General features: G+C 40.5%; 1 protein-coding gene across 12 annotated transcripts in view; it reads left to right on the top strand.

The window, feature by feature from the left end:
- Positions 1-17,846, top strand: part of SYNE1 (spectrin repeat containing nuclear envelope protein 1) — a 488,224-nt gene that overhangs the window by 373,277 nt on the left and 97,101 nt on the right. For 10 of the 12 annotated variants that reach the window (XM_075924455.1, XM_075924462.1, XM_075924463.1 and 7 more), the window contains 8 exons: positions 3,631-3,765; positions 5,297-5,403; positions 6,915-7,071; positions 8,591-8,722; positions 8,935-9,090; positions 11,173-11,382; positions 14,008-14,109; positions 15,674-15,793. In XM_075924455.1, the coding sequence (XP_075780570.1) occupies positions 3,631-3,765; positions 5,297-5,403; positions 6,915-7,071; positions 8,591-8,722; positions 8,935-9,090; positions 11,173-11,382; positions 14,008-14,109; positions 15,674-15,793 (1,119 nt within the window). The remainder of the gene's footprint in view (positions 1-3,630; positions 3,766-5,296; positions 5,404-6,914; positions 7,072-8,590; positions 8,723-8,934; positions 9,091-11,172; positions 11,383-14,007; positions 14,110-15,673; positions 15,794-17,846) is intronic. The other 2 variants (XM_075924456.1, XM_075924460.1) reach the window with 1 other exon arrangement.

The following is a 17,846-nucleotide window of genomic DNA, read 5'->3' as shown; positions in this document are numbered from 1 at the left end:
TTTAAATGTCTTCAGGTGAGGTCGCCTTCCTATTTCCTTACACCCAATCCATTCTAGCTACTTAAATAATTGGCTTGCAACCAGGCTGATGGTGATGCTGAGGGCTAATGATGGGGAAACAGGTAAAGGTAATGTTCAGAATATTCAAGAATGATGTCCAAATTTAAGCTTTTTTATGTCCATAAATATGCATAAATGGCCTGATTTTTCAGGAAGGCTGTGAACCCACAACTCCCAATGAAGCAGCTTATTTTTGTAGTGAAATAAAAGACTAAAAAATGTTTTTTTTAGTCCTCAGAAAGTTCCCACATTTGTATAGTTCTAAGGTTAAATGCCCATTAACCACAATATTAGTGTAGTTACTAAAGTGTTGTTGGCTAATGTTCATGTAGCTTTTCAAAAATCAACCATAGGCCTACGTTTACCATCAAATACACATAGTGTACATGGTTCCCATTAATATCAGTGGGAAATGTGTATGCTACTCCACTGGCAGAATTTGTCCCTGGTTTCCTACAAATTCAGTGACTATTAGGTTCTTTCAGAGTTCTTTAGATTTTTTTATTATTATTTTATTTTACTGTAAAACTTTATCTTCTAAAGGGTCAAGTTCACCATGAAGATCATATTTCTATCTAAATGTGAACCTAATGTGGTGACATTCAAATCATACAGGTCTTATAACTGAAATATATATGCAACAGTTTCTTATTTATTTACTTTGTTCATTCAAAAGCATGTTGTAGTAAAGAAATTGCCTACATGTATTAAAAATAATTTAACCTTATTTTGATTCTTAATTTTTCTGAGTACTTATTCACTACTGAGGCCAATGAACATGAAAAGGTTCTATCAAATACAATTCAAATTGGAGTGTTAATGTGTTCATTACCTTTTGTTGTCTATGGTTTGGGAACAATTAAAACAGGCACAAGTAAACAGGTTAGTGCTAGAAGATGGATGTGTGTATTCTAGCTATTAATAGTAATTATATATACAACCTCTCTCTTTGCAGTACATGTATTACTCCTAAATAAGCAAATTCTGGGGGCTCTCTCATATTTTTCTTTCCTATTTCCATAGACTGCAAAAAATAAAATCTGAAACAAGCTTGTCTTGTAATGTTTTGTTTTCATACCTTAGTGCAATTTCTGTACTTAGTATCCAAGGCCTTCAATCTGTTTGTTTTAATTTGAATAGCATCTGTCCCATTAGTATCTGAACTCTCTTCTTCCAGCTAGAGGAGAGGATACTTTAAGAATGTAGCTCAAACCAATCTCTTGTCACTCTCTTCATCTCTAGCTTCTCTTCATTTCTTCTCTGCCATGATCAATTTCAGATTCAACCATACTCTATTCATTTCTTTCAAAAGCTCTTCAAGTAGCAGTAGGAAACAGAGAAATCTTTATACTTGTTTCAGGAAAAGTGCCATATTTTAAAATAGAGAAGTAAAAGTATAAAATAACCCTTGCCATGCCTTGCCTGAGACACTCCCTTCCCCCACTTTTTACACTCCCATCTACCTGCCAGCTTTGTTTATAATGTCATAGCTGTTTCACTATATCCAGCTGAACTCCAAGGAGACTAGAAGTCAGAGTTACAGTGGAGTGAGACATGGGGTTAACAGCAGGTCTTTATGAAAGACCAATTAATTTTGTCCCCCTCACAATTTTTAACCTCTAACATCACCCAGCTCCACTCTAGGAATACTGCTGCCCGCTACAGCTATTGAATTTTTCCTCAAAAAAAGTCTTCTTTCTATGTTGTTTTCTGAATGCCAAAAAGTCCAGTGCTATCTAACAGCAGCCCATTTCAGGTTTCCTTATTTCTTTTTTCTATTAGTTGATGGCATAGCATCTATGCTATTCCCCATCCCGATAGAGAACAAGAAACAATCTCTTTGTGTCTCTCTGTCTATCATTTCTCTATCTTTTGGATTTATCTTTTTATCTCCCTCAGATAAATTGATTCAAATATACTTCTTAATTCTGGGGGTTGGTGTAGGTCAGAATGACAGCTGCCATTTTCTCATTTGTAAATAATCAGTAAACTTATGGATACACTCAACTAAGTCTCATCATTATCAACTGGAACTTTTAAAGCTGGTAGGAATTTTAAGCCAGGGAATCAGTTAGGTCTTTGGAAAAGGTGGAGGTCTTTGCTTTTAAAAAAACAACTGTAATATTTGAGAGGGGCACTGAATTAGTAGTCCTGAAGAAAGTGATCTGCTGTTTATCCATGTATCTGTTAATCACAGATTGAATGCATGGGTATCTGGAGCTTGGTTAAATTTTTGGACTAGTAGTTCACTCAATAAAAAATGCAGTTCTGATTGACCCAAAACTGTTCATGAATTTGACCCAGTTTCATCTGGGAAACATTTTTTAGGGCCAGCTGTGTGTGTGTGTGTGTGTCAGTGAGTAGAGCACTTAGCTGGGAGATGCAGATTTAAATCCCCATTGTGGAGCAACATTTGAACGGGGCTTCCCCAGCCCAGATGAGTTGCCTAATCACAGAGCTAACCTGCTGGCAAACTCTTCTGCTGAAGCTGTTCCACTTAATTTAATATAATTGGGCCAAACAGAGAAAGAGAGGCTATAAAATGGTGATTAAGGGATTCACCTGGTGATAAGGTATGGATTCAGCTCTTCTCCCTGACTGATTCAGAGGAGAGATTTAAATTCACATTTCCTGCCTTCCAGCTTTAATTACCAGGTTGTGAAATTATTGTCTCTTGTTCTCTAACCCATTGGATAGTTAAGTAGTTACACAAAACAGAACAGCTTCCATAGAGAGAGTAAATAGCTTGTCACAGAATAGCCAGTAGCTTGGTTATGGCATCTAACAATTAGAAAAGGGTGCCTCAGTTTAAGTCTTTGCTCCCAGAAACCTTTTAAGTTTGTGTGTGGAGAGGAACATCTTCAGGAGATGAGACTGATAGTAACTCCCCCTTCCCCTCCCCCTCAGGATAGCTTGGAGGTTAGCCTGCTCAGAGGGGAGAGATGAGTTCAAATCCTTGCTCTAGAGTGGGGACTCACAGCTAGCTGTCCCATATGCCAGTCCAGTTCCCTCACCACTGGCTAAAGGCCAGAAGGGAACATATATACTTACTTTTCTGAGGCTGACTGGACTCTTCCAGTTTGCTGATGTAATCTAAACATTTTCAGAATGGAATGGAACTAGTATCCCTAATATTTTGGTTTGCTAGCTAAAGTGAAAGACCAGTTATTTTGCCTACCTCTAACTGCAGCCCCTTTTCATTACGGTCTTTTTAATGTGTTATTCCTCTGAACTGAAGAGATCTCTTGTAAGAGTGAGAGAGGAGTTCAATCTCTAAGTCTGTCAGTCCTTTTCTTCTGATTCTGCTAACAAGATGCCAGTTGTGGTGGAGGTGTGTGTGTGTTAGTGTTTTGTTTTAGAGACATGCCCACTAGCAACCACAGTGAGATCAACAAACAGTAATAACAAGTCACAGTTAAGCTAAAATATATGTAAACCAGCAATTTTAGAGTTGAAAGGCCCTATGCCATGTATTAATATTGGTCTGACCAAGCCAGTCTTTCATACCTCATTGTAACCTAAGCAATCTCTGTTATATAAAATGATTGTTTCTTTCCTTCTTAATCAAAGCAGGGAGCTTTACAAGAAAAGGAGGAATGCGAATTGGATCTGGTATCCTCACACAGTCCCAGCGTTCAAGAATGGCTGGCACAAGCACGAACAACCCGTTCGCAGCAGCAACAGAGCAGCCTCCAGCAACAGAAAGTTAGTACTTTGTGCTTCCCATGTGCAGATCTATAGGTTTCATTTAACATCACAGATGTGTTGCTTTGCAGGACTTCAGGCATTTATTGCCTGGGCAGTGTGGGAAACTAGTAATTTACAGAATTCTTCTTAGTGTATGGTCTGATTTAAATCTGTCTTATTTAAATCAACTTCTGCCCATCAAACAGGTACAGATTCCCTAGGGATGGGTACAGTATCTGACTAGAATGTATTGCATACTATTAGGATGTCACAATATCCTGTGAGGAAGAAATCACTTGTAAAACTTAAATATCCAGATCTAGTTCATAGCTGGTCCCTTGCAACATTATGCAAAGAATAGGGAAGGCACCAAATACCTATCCTGTACGCATGTGCACACACACACACACACATGACAGTACATTCCCTACACTCTTCTAAGCACAGGATCAGCTCCTTCCAATGCACTGAGTGTATATGGGGACATGTTTACACTGCTTGCTCACAATTGGGATTTCTATAGCACCAAAGACTCTAAGGCCCCAGCTTAGAAAATTACTTATGTGTTTAACACTTTCTGGATCAGGGCCTTAAAGCTTTGTTCTAGCATCCTGCATTATGCTGCACACCTGGAACACTAAAGAGATTGTGAGCCCATGCAGGGGCGGATATAGGGCAGGGCGAGCGGGGCGGCCACCCCGGGCCCCGTGCTTCAAAAAGCCCTGCGCATGCGCCGTGGCAAAGGGGAGGCCCCGCGGAATTATGCTGCCCGGGACCCCCAAAACGGTCATCTGCCCCTGAGCCCATGGCAGAGTTCTTCCTGGAGTCATGGTGTCCAGCCAGTTCTGAAACAGTAATGACTAGAGTGGCTACTGCTATAGTGAACTAGTCACACTCAACCAGCCAAATAACCACATATGGCTAGTGTGTTGGGCACCATGGTCCTAGAGTTTGCACAGTGGTTTTGTGGTTTTGCACCACCCCTTACTGGCTGTGCCATAATGGTACAGTTGACCCTTCCTTGCCCCTCCAGTCATACATCTGATAGAGCCAGCCAGACCAGATTAAGGATGCCTTTGTGTTTATGGCACTGAATTGGGACCCAGGAGGTCCATGTTCTGTTTCTGGCTGTACTTCTATCTCCTGTGAAGTCACTTAATCTCACTATGCCTCTGTTCCCCATCTGTACATTGAGGATAATACTTACCTTATTCACAGAGGCATTGCACTGATGCATTTATTAGGGATCTGAAGTGCTCCGCTGTTGTCTTGATGGAGACAATAGATACATATACCCCTGTGGTTTGGCACAACTGAGTCGTATACATACTACATTGGTTTTTTGAGGTAATTCACCTCAATAACAGTGGGGGTAGACTATGAACATCTACATCATTTTTGAAAGACTGTGGACATAGATAGATAGGTCTATCATGAGCATTTATTTTTGCTAGTTGTCTGGCTCTGATAGTTAAGAAAGATAAAAACATGTCTTCACAATCAGAAATTTTTTAAAAAGCTATTAACAAAGCAGTCTGTTCCCTGTTAGGAGCTAGAACAAGAGCTGGCAGAGCAGAAGAACCTACTCCGTTCAGTAGCAAGCCGTGGAGAAGAAATTCTAACCCAACATTCTGCTCCTGACAGCCTTCAGGCTAGGTAAGCTTCAATACATTATTTTTTCAGCAGGGGTCACTCTTTGGCTTCCGTGCTTCTGTCTGTTTCTTCCACATTTTCTTCTGTGATTTTTATTCTGTCTGTGTTTATACAGAGCCGAGCAGAATGGGGCCCTGGTCCATGCTTAGGGCTGCTAGCTGCTATGATAATACAAGCAAATAATAATATCCTAGACCATGGTGATCTGAAAGCATAATCTAATAAACAACTGAAACCTCTCTAAATTAATTTTCTCTGCATGAAGTAAATTAAGACTTTTATCTTTGGAACTCGGAGTGTCCCTTGAATTTTGAGCCATAGGGTGATTTTCTCACCCTCACTCTGAACCATTTATGTCAGGCCTTGATTCAGTCTGGGAGAGAAATACAAACTGGAAGATGGATACAACTTGCTTGAGCAAGCGTTGGCATGGGATCATGTCTAGGGGCAGCGGGGAGCTGGTGATGGTAGAGAATCCTAGATTGCCATTTGCAGCCCTTGAGTGGAGCAGGTAGGATGCCATAAATTAAACTGTTCTCAGAGCTGCCTAAATAATGCTATGGCTTCTGCAATGTGCCAAAGTTTGTGAGGCATAAAGCTGGCTCATAGGATAATAGAGCTCAACATTAGGGACTTCCGCTTAAAAACCAGTGCAGGTGAAGTGACTCAGCAGGGGAAGAAATTCAGTTACTCTCAACAGGTTGTTTTACTCCTGGGTTACTATTTACAACAAGAAATTGTAATAATTGAAAATCCAAATTTGGGCTTCAACCCAATCCTACAGTAGTTGTGAAACAGTTGGTTTCCAGTTACCCACATTCACAGCCTTATCCCTGAACTTGATTATAAAAGAATGGGGAAAGTTGAACGTAACCTTTTGTTTAGAAAGGTGCAGGTAACGTGTTTGACATGCAGAAAAATAGGGTATGTTGAGGCAGTTGACTCAATTTAATAACTAGTGATTTAGATCATTACAACTTCTCATTCTTAGAAATAAAATCTGATTTAGAATTTACATTCAAATTTAATATATTTTTTCATCAATTTGGGGGGTTATATGTATATTTGTTAGCTTATATGAGTGTTTGCAGCTCCATGTAGTTCTTAAAGAGTTCAGTTTGAGTACTTAGGATTGCCAGATAATTTCAACAAAAATACCAGACACACGTGACATTACATCACAATCTATATTACATCTTATTTAGAAAATACCAGACATTTATATTTTCTCATTTATATTTTCTCAATTCGTTTCCTGAACAGAAAGCTCAAATACTGGACTGTCCGGTTCAAAACCAGACACCTAGCAACCCTAGTACTTATTTCTGTTCTAAATGTACCCTTCGTTTTGCTGCTTGCAAGCACAAGTAAAAACATTTTTAAAAGGCATTTAATTCAATTTTGAATTATGTAAAACAATAAAAATTGAAAGGGGCAAGAAACACTTTTCATTTGAATACTTCCTGTATTGTTTGAGCTTAACTGTTTTTTTTCTTTTCTTTTCTTTATCACAGTGAAAAGGCTGATGTGCTATCTCAGGAGTTAGGCTTAGAAGGTGAGAAATCAATAGCTGAAGATCAGATGAAGATGAAATGGGAATGCCTGCACCAGGAATTCAGCACCAAACAGAGACTGCTACAGAATGCATTGGAACAGGAAGAGGAACAGCCAGTAACTATTTTTAATTTCTCTATTTACTCATGTATGTAAAGTGTGTAGCAGAGTGCATAAAGTATAGTATATGCACAGCAAATGCCTTACTTTTTAAAAATAGTCAGTTCAAGGAACATAAATAATATTTGTAAAATTTTACAAATTAGCCAGCGCTAGAAGTGTTATTAATGTTTAGAATCACACGCTTGCATACATCTGAAAAACCCATAAAAGTTCTAGGAAATTATAAACCAAGTCTCTCTCTCCTTTATTCCAATATAATTCTGTAGTAGGTCTACTGAATTCAATTGTGTTACACTGGGTGAATCTAGAATAAATCAGAGAATTTCTGTCTGAGTTTAAACTCATTGGATGGGATTCTGGTCCCATTCAGCTTGTTGACCTCAAAGAAGCCTGGATTTCACTCAGAGTTTTACCACAAGAGGTAAATGGTTCAGAATTTGCATGGATCAAAGATCACCTTTGAGAAGGAGCTCTATATGTTCAGATGACAAATATTTGTCATCTGAAGAAGTGGATTGGGCCCACAAAATCTCATGATACTATTTGTTTGGGTTTTTTTGTAAGCAAGGTGTTACAGGACCATTGTTGTTTTTTAGTTACAGATGAATATAGCTACCCCTTTGAGACTTGACTTTATATTTAAGCAGAGCCATCTGCCAAATATGCCAGGTCTAGCTGAGATTAAAAATAATTGTTATTAGTTTATTTCTATTTTAGTAGCACCCAGTGGCCCCACTTAGGATTGGGGCCCTCTTGTGTAAGATGTTGTACATAGGGCAAGAAACAGGTTCCATCTTGCAGCCCAGTTTAAAGTGAAATGCAGCAAGCTTAGCAACAAACAGAATGAGGAAAGAAGAATGAGAAAAGGCTTACATGTTTACACAGACACTCTATGGGATTGACTCCACTCACATAAAACCCAGTGAAAACTTTTCCACTAACCTTAATAGGAGCTGGATGGGCCTTATGTGCAAATCTAGCTGGTTTTGTTGATTAAAAATATATGGTACAACATAAAAGTTGTGATCCTCATTGTCCACTCATTTGTCCTGATTCATTTTTTTTTTAAAAAGCAGCTGAAGACCCACTATTTTTTTCCCCTGGGTGCTCCAGCTTTGGAGTCAGTGCCAATGTAAGGCAGACAAGAATTTGTCTAGCTTCGACACTCAGCCATGGGATTGGGTAATACTTTTTCTCTTATTGGGCATTGGCTTAGTGCTCTGTTCCAGAATGGTGCATTAACTGTAGTTTTCCGATTATAAACAGTATTACCACTTCAGCACTTCTGGGTATTCATATCTTATTGCCAGCTCTAGCCCAGATATGCTCTCCATAAATGTTGTGAACTGCCAGTGTGAACACCTTTCAGGCAATATGAATTGATAACTTTGTGGTACATGTGTGAATTACTTATTGCTGGTGGGGCTCCTCAGCCAGTCATGCTATCTATATTTTCATATGAGAGATCCAGTTTGTATCAGAAAATCTCTAACCAGTATTTGCTTCCTAACAGCTTTACAACAGACCAAACAGACTGATATCTGGCATACCATTGTATAAAGGGGAAGGACCGGCACAAGATAAATCATCAGTTGAATCTATAATTGTTGGTTTGAACCAGGCCTTTGAAGATGTCTCTTCTCAGGTACAGTGGCATTGTTTGTTTCTAAATGTAATCTTAAGTAGAGTTGCTATCCAAGGTGATGACCTCTCTACTTCCTACCTGGCAATGAGTAGAGAGCTTCCTTTAACACTAGAGAACCAGTGACCATTATAGTAAGGTATATTTGGCTTTTCTGTGTGGAGGCAGTATGAACTGGTAGACTCTCCTCATCACTTTGTCTTCTTTCAACTCAGGCTGGAACCAGAGAGAAGGAAAGCCTGCACTTGGAACAGAAGTTGTATGATAGCCTCTCAGCCACCTCTTCTTGGCTTGATGGTGTTGAAGAATGCTTGTTTGTTGCTACAGCCTTGCTTCCAGAAGAAACAGAAACTTGTCTGTGTAACCAGGAAGTAAGTGTTTTTAGTTTTGCAAGCAGTTTCTGTTTTGCTTTATATTTGAGTGAGAAGTAAGACTCTAGAATAAGAGTAAGACAGACCCACGAAAGCTCATGATACCATCTACATGTTTTGTTAGTCTATAAAGTGCTACCAGACCATTTGTTGTTTTATTTCTAGAATAATAGTTTTGCATAACTGAATGCAGTTGGAAAACTCTGCCAGTTAAGACTTGGTTATCGTAAGGATAAGGGACTTCACAAAAGCAGATATCAACAGACTTAGAGAATTGCTACATGAAGGAAATCTAAAGGTGGAGAGGAGGTAGGAGAGCTAGCAGTTTCTCAGCGACATTATACAATTTCCAGATCACATCACATTAGAGTTGCATGCTCTGTGGAGAACAAGACTACAGTTCAAAATTATCTTGATAAATTTTAGAACTGGTCTGAAGTCAATAAGATGAAATCCATTAAAGAGAAATGCAGAATACTATACTTCAAAGGAAAAATTAGGTGCATACATACAAAATGGAGTATAAATGAGCAGGAAAACTGCTGAAAAGGTTCTTGGGTCGAATATAAGTGGATGGCATGATGTAGTTATGATAAAAGCAAATGGCATTCAGGAATGTATTCTGGAATGTTACATGTGAAACACTGGTGTTAGTTGTTCCATTTTGCTTGGCACTAATGAGGGCTCAGCTGGAGTACTGTGTTCAGTTTTGGGCATCACAGTTTAAGGAAGATTTGGACAAACTGGAAAGAGCCCAGAGGACAGCAGTAAACATAATAAAAGATTTAGAAAACTGTTTATTATGAATGATTAAAAATATGGCCATGTTAGTTTACAGAAGAGAAGGCTGGGTAGAGAGAGAACTCTTCAGATATATAAAATATTGTTCTCCACATCCATCAAAGTTAAGAAAAAAAGAAATTGGCTTAATTAGCAGTGAAAAGAAATTTAGGTTAATGTTAGAATATTTTTTCCCAAACTGTAAGGGTAATAAAGTCCTGGAAGAGGCTTCCAAGGGAAGTTGTGGGTTCCCCATCATTGGAGGTTTTTAAGATTGTACAAACACTTGTTAGGTTTAATTGGTCCCACTTCAGCATTGGGGGATGGATTTTATTACCTCTTGTAGTGTTTCTCAAAGTGGTCCACAAAACCACTTTGAGAAACCTGCTAACTGGCCGCTCCGGTGTGTTTATTTAATGGCTTCATGGCCACAGAGCCTCATGGCTCCCATTGGCTCTGGTTCGCCATTGGCAGCCAAGGGGAGCCATGAGAAGTGTCAGCTAAGCCCATGCTGCTTCCTGCAGCTCCTCTTGGCTGCCATCAGTGAACCAGAGCCAATGTAAGCCATGGGGCTCCACAGCTGCAGAGCCAGTAAATAAACACACCAGAGTGGCCAGTTAGCAGGTTTCTTAAAGGGGTTTCGCGGACCACTTTGACAAACACTGACATATTGTGAGGTCCCCACGAACCATATATTTCTATGATTCTATGGATAGTACAGCTTGCATACATGGGCTAAAATCTGCTCTCAGGTGCATCACATTAACAATAAAGTGAGTCTCTTGATACCAGAAAGTAGAATCTGACCAAATATTTGTCTAGTTGGAAGAGAAATAAAATCACACACCGTTGGAAGTCCTTGTCCCTACTCTTTTTGACTAGAGTAAACTGGCAGGCTTCTATAGAAAGATGATATGACATTGATTTCAAAACCAGGCCACTACATTGGAGGGAATAGTCTAAAGTAAACAAGCCACAAGCTACAGGGTCGGATGTAGCCATTGGGTCTTTGCACAATGAAAATAGACCAGACTCTACATGAGTGAGAGAGAAGAAGGTTTCATTCTGCAGTAGCTGGACACAGGACAGCCCTTGTTCAGGCTAATTGTTCCCTTCCATTATCACAAGCTTTTTTTCTCGGAGTAATAGCCCTTTATTGATATTGAAAAGATTTCCTGAGTGTTTAGCATGGTTTTAAAGTATAACATTCCAAAAGGAGTGGTAGTTGCAGCATTGCAGTAGGCTTGTCTATTTGTTAGTGTCTAATTACAAAAATTGTTTGTTCTTCTCTAAAAACGTCAGTCTCTTGCCAAAGATATCAAAGAGATGTCAGAAGAAATGGATAAAAACAAGAATTTGTTTTCTCAAACATTTCCTGAGAACAGTGATAATAGAGATGTTATAGAGGACACTTTGGACTGTCTGCTGGGAAGACTAATCATCCTGGAGTCAGTCATAAACCAGAGGTGCCATCAGATGAAAGAGAGACTTCAGCAAGTACTCACCTTCCAGGTAGGATGGCCAGATAGGTTAAAATGTTCTCCTATAGGTTTCTGTGTATTACCATTTCTGATATCTGACTTGTGTCCATTTATCCTTTGTTGCAGAGATTGTCCAGTTTGGCCAATATTCATAAAATCCAGCTTGCATTGGAAAGGGTCCAGCAGATGGCAACCAAAATCATTAGGGGGCTGGAGCACATGACCTATGAGGAGAGGCTGAGGGATTTGGGTTTGTTTAGTCTGCAGAAGAGAAGAGTGAGGGAGGATTTGATTGCAGCCTTCAACTTACTGAAGGGAGGTTCCAAAGAGGATGGAGAAACGCTGTTCGTAGTAGTGACAGATGGCAGAACGAGGAGCAATGGTCTCAAGTTACAGTGCGGGAGGTCTAGGTTGGATATTAGGAAACACTGTTTCACTAGGAGAGTGGTGAAGTACTGGAATGGGTTACCTAGGGAGGTGGTGGAATATCCATCCCTAGAGATGTTTGTCTCGGCTTGACAAAGCCCTGGCATGGTTGATTTAGTTGGGATTGGTCCTGCTTTGGGCAGTGGGTTGGACTTGACCTCCTGAGGTCTCTTCCAACTCTATGATTCTATGAGCACCAGTTCCCTCTCCCCAAACCACTCCCCTGCTATCTCTGATACAGAGGCTGCAGGGGAGGCAGGCATGGAGAGCCAGCTTAAAAGCTGACTCCCCACACATCAGCTCCCCCCCCTTCTCCATCCAACCCCGTGCTGCTCCCTCTAACACTAACATCCCTATTAAGCATACACTGCCAGTCACTTTAATAAGTTAGTTATTTATTAGAACCTCCAACAACTGCTATAAAATAGTTGTACAGGCAGTCCCCGAGTTACGCGGATCCGACTTACATCGGATCCGCAGTTACGAACGGGGCCTTCTCCCTGGTCTCCAGCAGACCAGGGAGAGGAAGCAAAGCGGCAGAACATGCAGGCAGCGGGCAGCCCAGACGCGTCTGGGCTGTCCGCTGCCTGCATGCTCCAGGGCTTTGCTCTGCTTTGCTCCCCGTCCCCCTGGTCTGTAGACCAGGAGGACAGGGAGCAAAGCGGCGGAACACGCGGGCAGCGGGCAGCCCAGACGCGTCTGGGCTGTCCGCCGCCCGCGTGTTCCGCCGCTTTGCTCCCCGTCCCCCTGGTCTGCAGACCAGGCGGACGGGGAGCAAAGCAGAGCAAAGCCGCGGAGCCCAAGGGCAGCAGGACAGCCATGGCGCGTCTGGGCTGTCCCGCTGCCCCCGTGCTCCATGGCTTTGCTCCGGGCGCCTGTGGTACAGCATCTGGGGACCAACCCGGCAGCACCCCAGCTGCTCTGCCCCAGGCGTCCTGATTCAGCCACTGCTGGACCAACCCAGCAGCACCCCAGCTGCTCTGCCCCAGGCGTCCCCAAGTCAGCCGCTGCTGAAACTGACCAGTGGCTGACTACAGGAAGCCCCTGCCCGGGGCTTCCTGGAATCAGCCGCTGATCAGTTTCAGCAGCAGCTGACTTAGGGATGCCTGGGGTTCTTAAGTTGGCAGCGGCTGAATCTGGACTCCAGTTCCGACTTACATACAGATTCAACTTAAGAACAAACCTATAGTCCCTATCTTGTACGTAACCCGGGGACTGCCTGTATTCAATGCCTTCTGTCTGTTTAGATCATGATCAAGAATCAAATGAGTATTTTAAAAGAATTTTCATAATGTTCAAGAGTGTAACAAAGAGTATCTGTTTTATTTATATACAGTCATCTATTGTCTGTAGAGATGCTTTGTTCTGGTATAAATGAAACAAGTACTAGTAACAAGTATTAGGTGTAAAACACCTAACTCTGATAGAGAAAAGAGATCAGAAGTATATATTGTTACAGTACCATAGATACTATTGTATAAGAAGTCGTCATCTGAAAATAAAAATAAATCTCAGTTATTTTCTGTAATTGCTGGGTGCATTTGAAAATGTGGTGATGCTTTCCAGTATTGTGGGACACCTGGGATAAATTTGTGAACAGAGAAGAAAGTACTAAGAATTAATTAAGAGTAGCTCTAAAAAACAGCAATCAGATTAAAATGTAATTCTGATGTGCCAAGTAACTCTGAAAATGTGGCAATATTGCTTGCGTTCCATGTTTGTTGTCTCCTGCTGACTTCTGTGTTAGATTTGCTCAGTTTATAAATAACAAGATATTTTTTATAAGAAAAAGAAGTCTGGAAGCTAAAATGAGGGATTTACAAGCATTTAAGCCATAATTTATTCATTTTTGTTACATACTTCATTCTTAAGGGAAGTATGAATTTATATTGTCAAATTGGAATGGAATGGAAAGTCGTTTTTCTCTACAAGTTACACTTGCATAATAGTAGTTTCACTTTTTTTTTGGGGTTGACAACAATGTCTTGTGTGGTTTGAAACACTTTGTACATCTAACATCCAAATCAATACACAACAGATGAATCCATTAGTGTTTATAATTCCCATTTTCAATACACTCAAGTAACATACCATTTGCTAAAAATGTATTCAATCGTGTCAATAAGCGATCTGCTCTTCTTTGGGAAAAGACAAAGGTTATGGTTATGTGAGTTTTGATTGGATATAATTTTCTCTTTTAAAACTTCATTTGAACATTGTCTCTTTTTAGAATGACCTGAAGCTACTGTTCACATCATTGGCTGATAACAAATACATAATTCTGCAGAAACTAGCAGAGGTAGCTGAACAACCTGAAAGAGAACAAATGCAGGTATTGTCAAATGGTCATCTGTTTTTGAACAAGAGCAGCAGTGTGAATATGGTGAATACACAGTGATTTTTTTCTGCTTGAGACTGAAATAGTTTCTGTAGGACAAGACACTGGTGGCGGGGGGGGAGGAGGAGTAAGGATGGAGGGTATTTAGGCTGTGAATATTGTATCTGAAAGTAAAATGTGTGCATATTGAAGAACGTACTTCTGACTTCTGCAAAATATTAAAAACCCCTAAGATAGAAGGGACATGGAACACACACACACACACACACACACACACACACACACACACACACACAAAACCAAAGCACACAAAACCAAAGCAGCTAAATAGATTCATACACGTGCACAGAGAGTACCCAAAAATATGGTCCATTAAGTACAGACAATTAGAAAGATTAGTCCTTGACCTATATCTCTTCTGTATTTTTGTCTTGCTGGTGACTGATCAAAGACAAGCGACATTTTTTGGTATCCTGAGATGTGCATATCCTGACATCCATATTCTATTTTTCAGACTGAGGAATATGTTCTTGTAGGACGTGCACTCAATAATTATTCTCAACGTAGATATCTCTTGTCCCATTATCTTGTTATTCCTATTATTGAGAACAAGCTTAGGTGAATGCAGTATGCATCAGAGGCTACTTTCTAACTTTTGTTGTGATAGGAAGCAGATGGGAGTAGAGATGTAATTGCAAAGTGATTTGTTAAGGTACTATAGTGATAAGTACTCATACTGATAAGTGCTCATACGAGAAGCTAAACAAACAGATTTCAGGGGCCACTTTTTCTGCTTTTTGAGAAATCTAAACATAATGGCTCAAAGTTCTTCAAAGAGCAGCTTTGGAGAAACTTATTGGGTTCTTACTCTATCTTATGTTACTTGATGCAAGAAATGAATAGGGGTTACACATTAGACATCACATAGCCTTACAGTGCAAGGAAAGTTTAGGTCTGTATTCTGACTCACTCATGCATGGTATGTTGCATATTCCATGTGTACCCCTTTGTCCCTAACTTACCTGCCCAGAAAGGACAGTCAGAATTTAGTTCCCAGTGTATAGAACACACAAGGAGGAAAGCAAGCAGGCAAGGGAATGGACTGAAATAATATGTTAGCTCAGCTGATAAATTGTGGACCTTTCAATCCCAATGTCTTGGATTCAGGCCCTTCACTGGATAAGCACAGTTTTAGGGCCAAAGCGAACACACGTTGTGTGTTTCTATTACAAACAGTATATATTACTAATCAGTAGTATAGAACTAGAAGCAGATTTTGTTTTAAACAATTAAAATATAACCCTGAGTGTATGTGATATAAAAGTACCATTCTACTATAAACCTTTAATCAAAAATTATCTTGAATGACTGTCTCTGCTTCCTTCAGTTTTTTTTAGGGTTCTTGGTGAAACACCAAAAGTACGAAATTCTCTATTCTAAAAATGGGGGGGCACAAACACTTCATTTCCTAAATAGCTCAAGTAAATGGTAATCATGTAGTGCAGGTAAAAGATTGTTGTGAAACCTTCTAGCTAAATGTTGCAATTCCCTGATACAGGCTATACTGGAGGCAGAAGAATGTCTGAAGGAATTGGATGCTGGAATCAGCAAATTAAAGAAGCATGGGGACAAGCTACAGATAGACCAGCCTTCCATGCAAGAACTGTCCAAGCTCCAGGTATATTTCCCCTTCCTCAGAAAATCCATTATAATAACTATCTACAATACTTAGGATATATGTAAACTGTCTTTATGTTATTGTACATAGGACAATTTGCAAAATTATGTCTCAAAGTATTTCACTGTGTATAAAAGAGATTTATAATTTTCTCCAAACATCCTCCTTATTTGATACTTTGTAGCATCTTTGGCCTTGAACCTGCAAATCCCTACATGCTTATCTTCCAGTTTGAGGAGTCCCATTGGCCACTCAGGTGAACAAATTTAAGCATGTGCACATTTACTGTGTAATGGCCTCTGTTCTTTCCAGAGCTCTGTGACCTCTTATGTTCCATATGAATAGAATTATTTCAGAGAGCGGTGTACCTGTTTTCTGAAACCCTGTGTGTATATCTACTGTGCCTGGAGTCTCGTCAACTAAAACTTGATGAACTCCTGCAGCTTGAAGGACTGTATATGAAGTGTAATTCAGAATAGCTATGCACATTCAATGGCTCGATTAGCTCTGTGCTTGCAGGATCCTTTTGGCTATGACAAAGACCTAGAAATCAGCAGGCTTACCTCAGTGAAAGTGCTTGGGAACAAGGACAGAGTAATATAAGGCTTTGTCTACTCTTACCAGGAGATTGGTGCTGCAGGAATTAATGTCCCAGGGGTTGATTTAGTGGGTCTAGTAAAGACCCACTAAATCACCCACCAATCGTGCTTCCAATTGTACTCCACTATAATGAGAAGAGGAGTCAGCAGGAGAGTTTCTCCTGTCGACCCCCTGCATTGGAAATGTCATGGTAACTCAGACTAAGGTACGTTGACTCCAACTATGCTGCTCACTAGGGATCTGAACATGTAGCTGTTTATACAATTAACTGATGAGCCTGGGCTCATCAGTTAATTCTAACAGTTGCACATAGCCCTCCCCTGTATCAGAGGAAGCAGGTGGGAGCCAGTACCCTTTCACTCCTACTGCTGCCTCCCACAAAGGTAGCAAGGGAAGGGGATGGGCGGGAGCTGTCTGCCCTACTCCCGTGCTGCTGTCTCCTACAGGAAGAGTGGGAGTAGGAGTGGGCAGGCAGGAGCTGGTGCTTGCTGACAGCTGGATTAAAAGTCAGCTCCCCACAAGCACTGGCTCCCACCTGCTTCCCTGCATGTAAATGCTGAAATTTACAGCAGTTCCACATTTACAAAATTAAACACATTTTAATATGCCTACTGGTCACGTAGTTGGAGGTGCATACCTTGGTTTGACATTGCCCCCTAGTGAAAGCCTGGCCTGTCAGTTATGAGGTAATAGGAAATTTGAAGCAAAGGAAGCAGCTAAACTTTAGAGAGGAAATGGACATTTATTAGCTCAACAGACAGCCATGTAGTCACAAAACAAAAGAGAGACTTCAATTGCTCATGTCCATCTACACTGAGATATAGTTAGAACCTGCTGTTGGTTAGGTCCTTAACATTCAGGAAGATGGGAAATCAGTCTTCTTCCTCTAACAGTCATCCTGAGTGGTTATCCATGAACTGTCTACTTTGGCTTTCCTCTCTTATAGGAGCCTCTCCCAGCAGACATCCCTGCCAGCTCTCCCTTTCACTCAGGAAGACACAGCCATCTACAGCCTTAGGATAGTCATTTTGCTTAGCACTTCAGACTGCAGTTTTCCTATCTAGCTCCTGTTATAGTTGTGGGCTACAAAGGGGTCATTTTAAATTGTTGGAAGCAGAGTAATTTTGTTTTTAAAAATACTAAAAGACGAGGAGCTGACTTATAGTTTAGAGAAATAATAAGCCATCTTTTCTTAGTGTTCCTCTTATTACCAACTGATGGAGATTTTCCTTGGATTGCTTTCTTATTGAGTCATCTCCGTTGTTCTTAGTAATCTGTGATAGTTACATGTAAAGAAGGTGCTGTGGAGTGGTTACTGTTTGAGGGCCTAGGAAGTCAGGGAATGCCCATAGTTCACGAACTTCCCCTCTGCTTGGCAGCATTGGATTAGAGTCTTTATGCCAGTTCTGCATTGGCCAGGAACAAGCACTCTGGAGGGAAAATTCTGTGAGTC

Source organism: Pelodiscus sinensis, chromosome 3, assembly GCF_049634645.1.
Source record: "Pelodiscus sinensis isolate JC-2024 chromosome 3, ASM4963464v1, whole genome shotgun sequence".
Lineage (NCBI taxonomy): Eukaryota > Metazoa > Chordata > Testudines > Trionychidae > Pelodiscus > Pelodiscus sinensis.
This window is presented reverse-complemented; position numbering and strand designations above follow the sequence as displayed.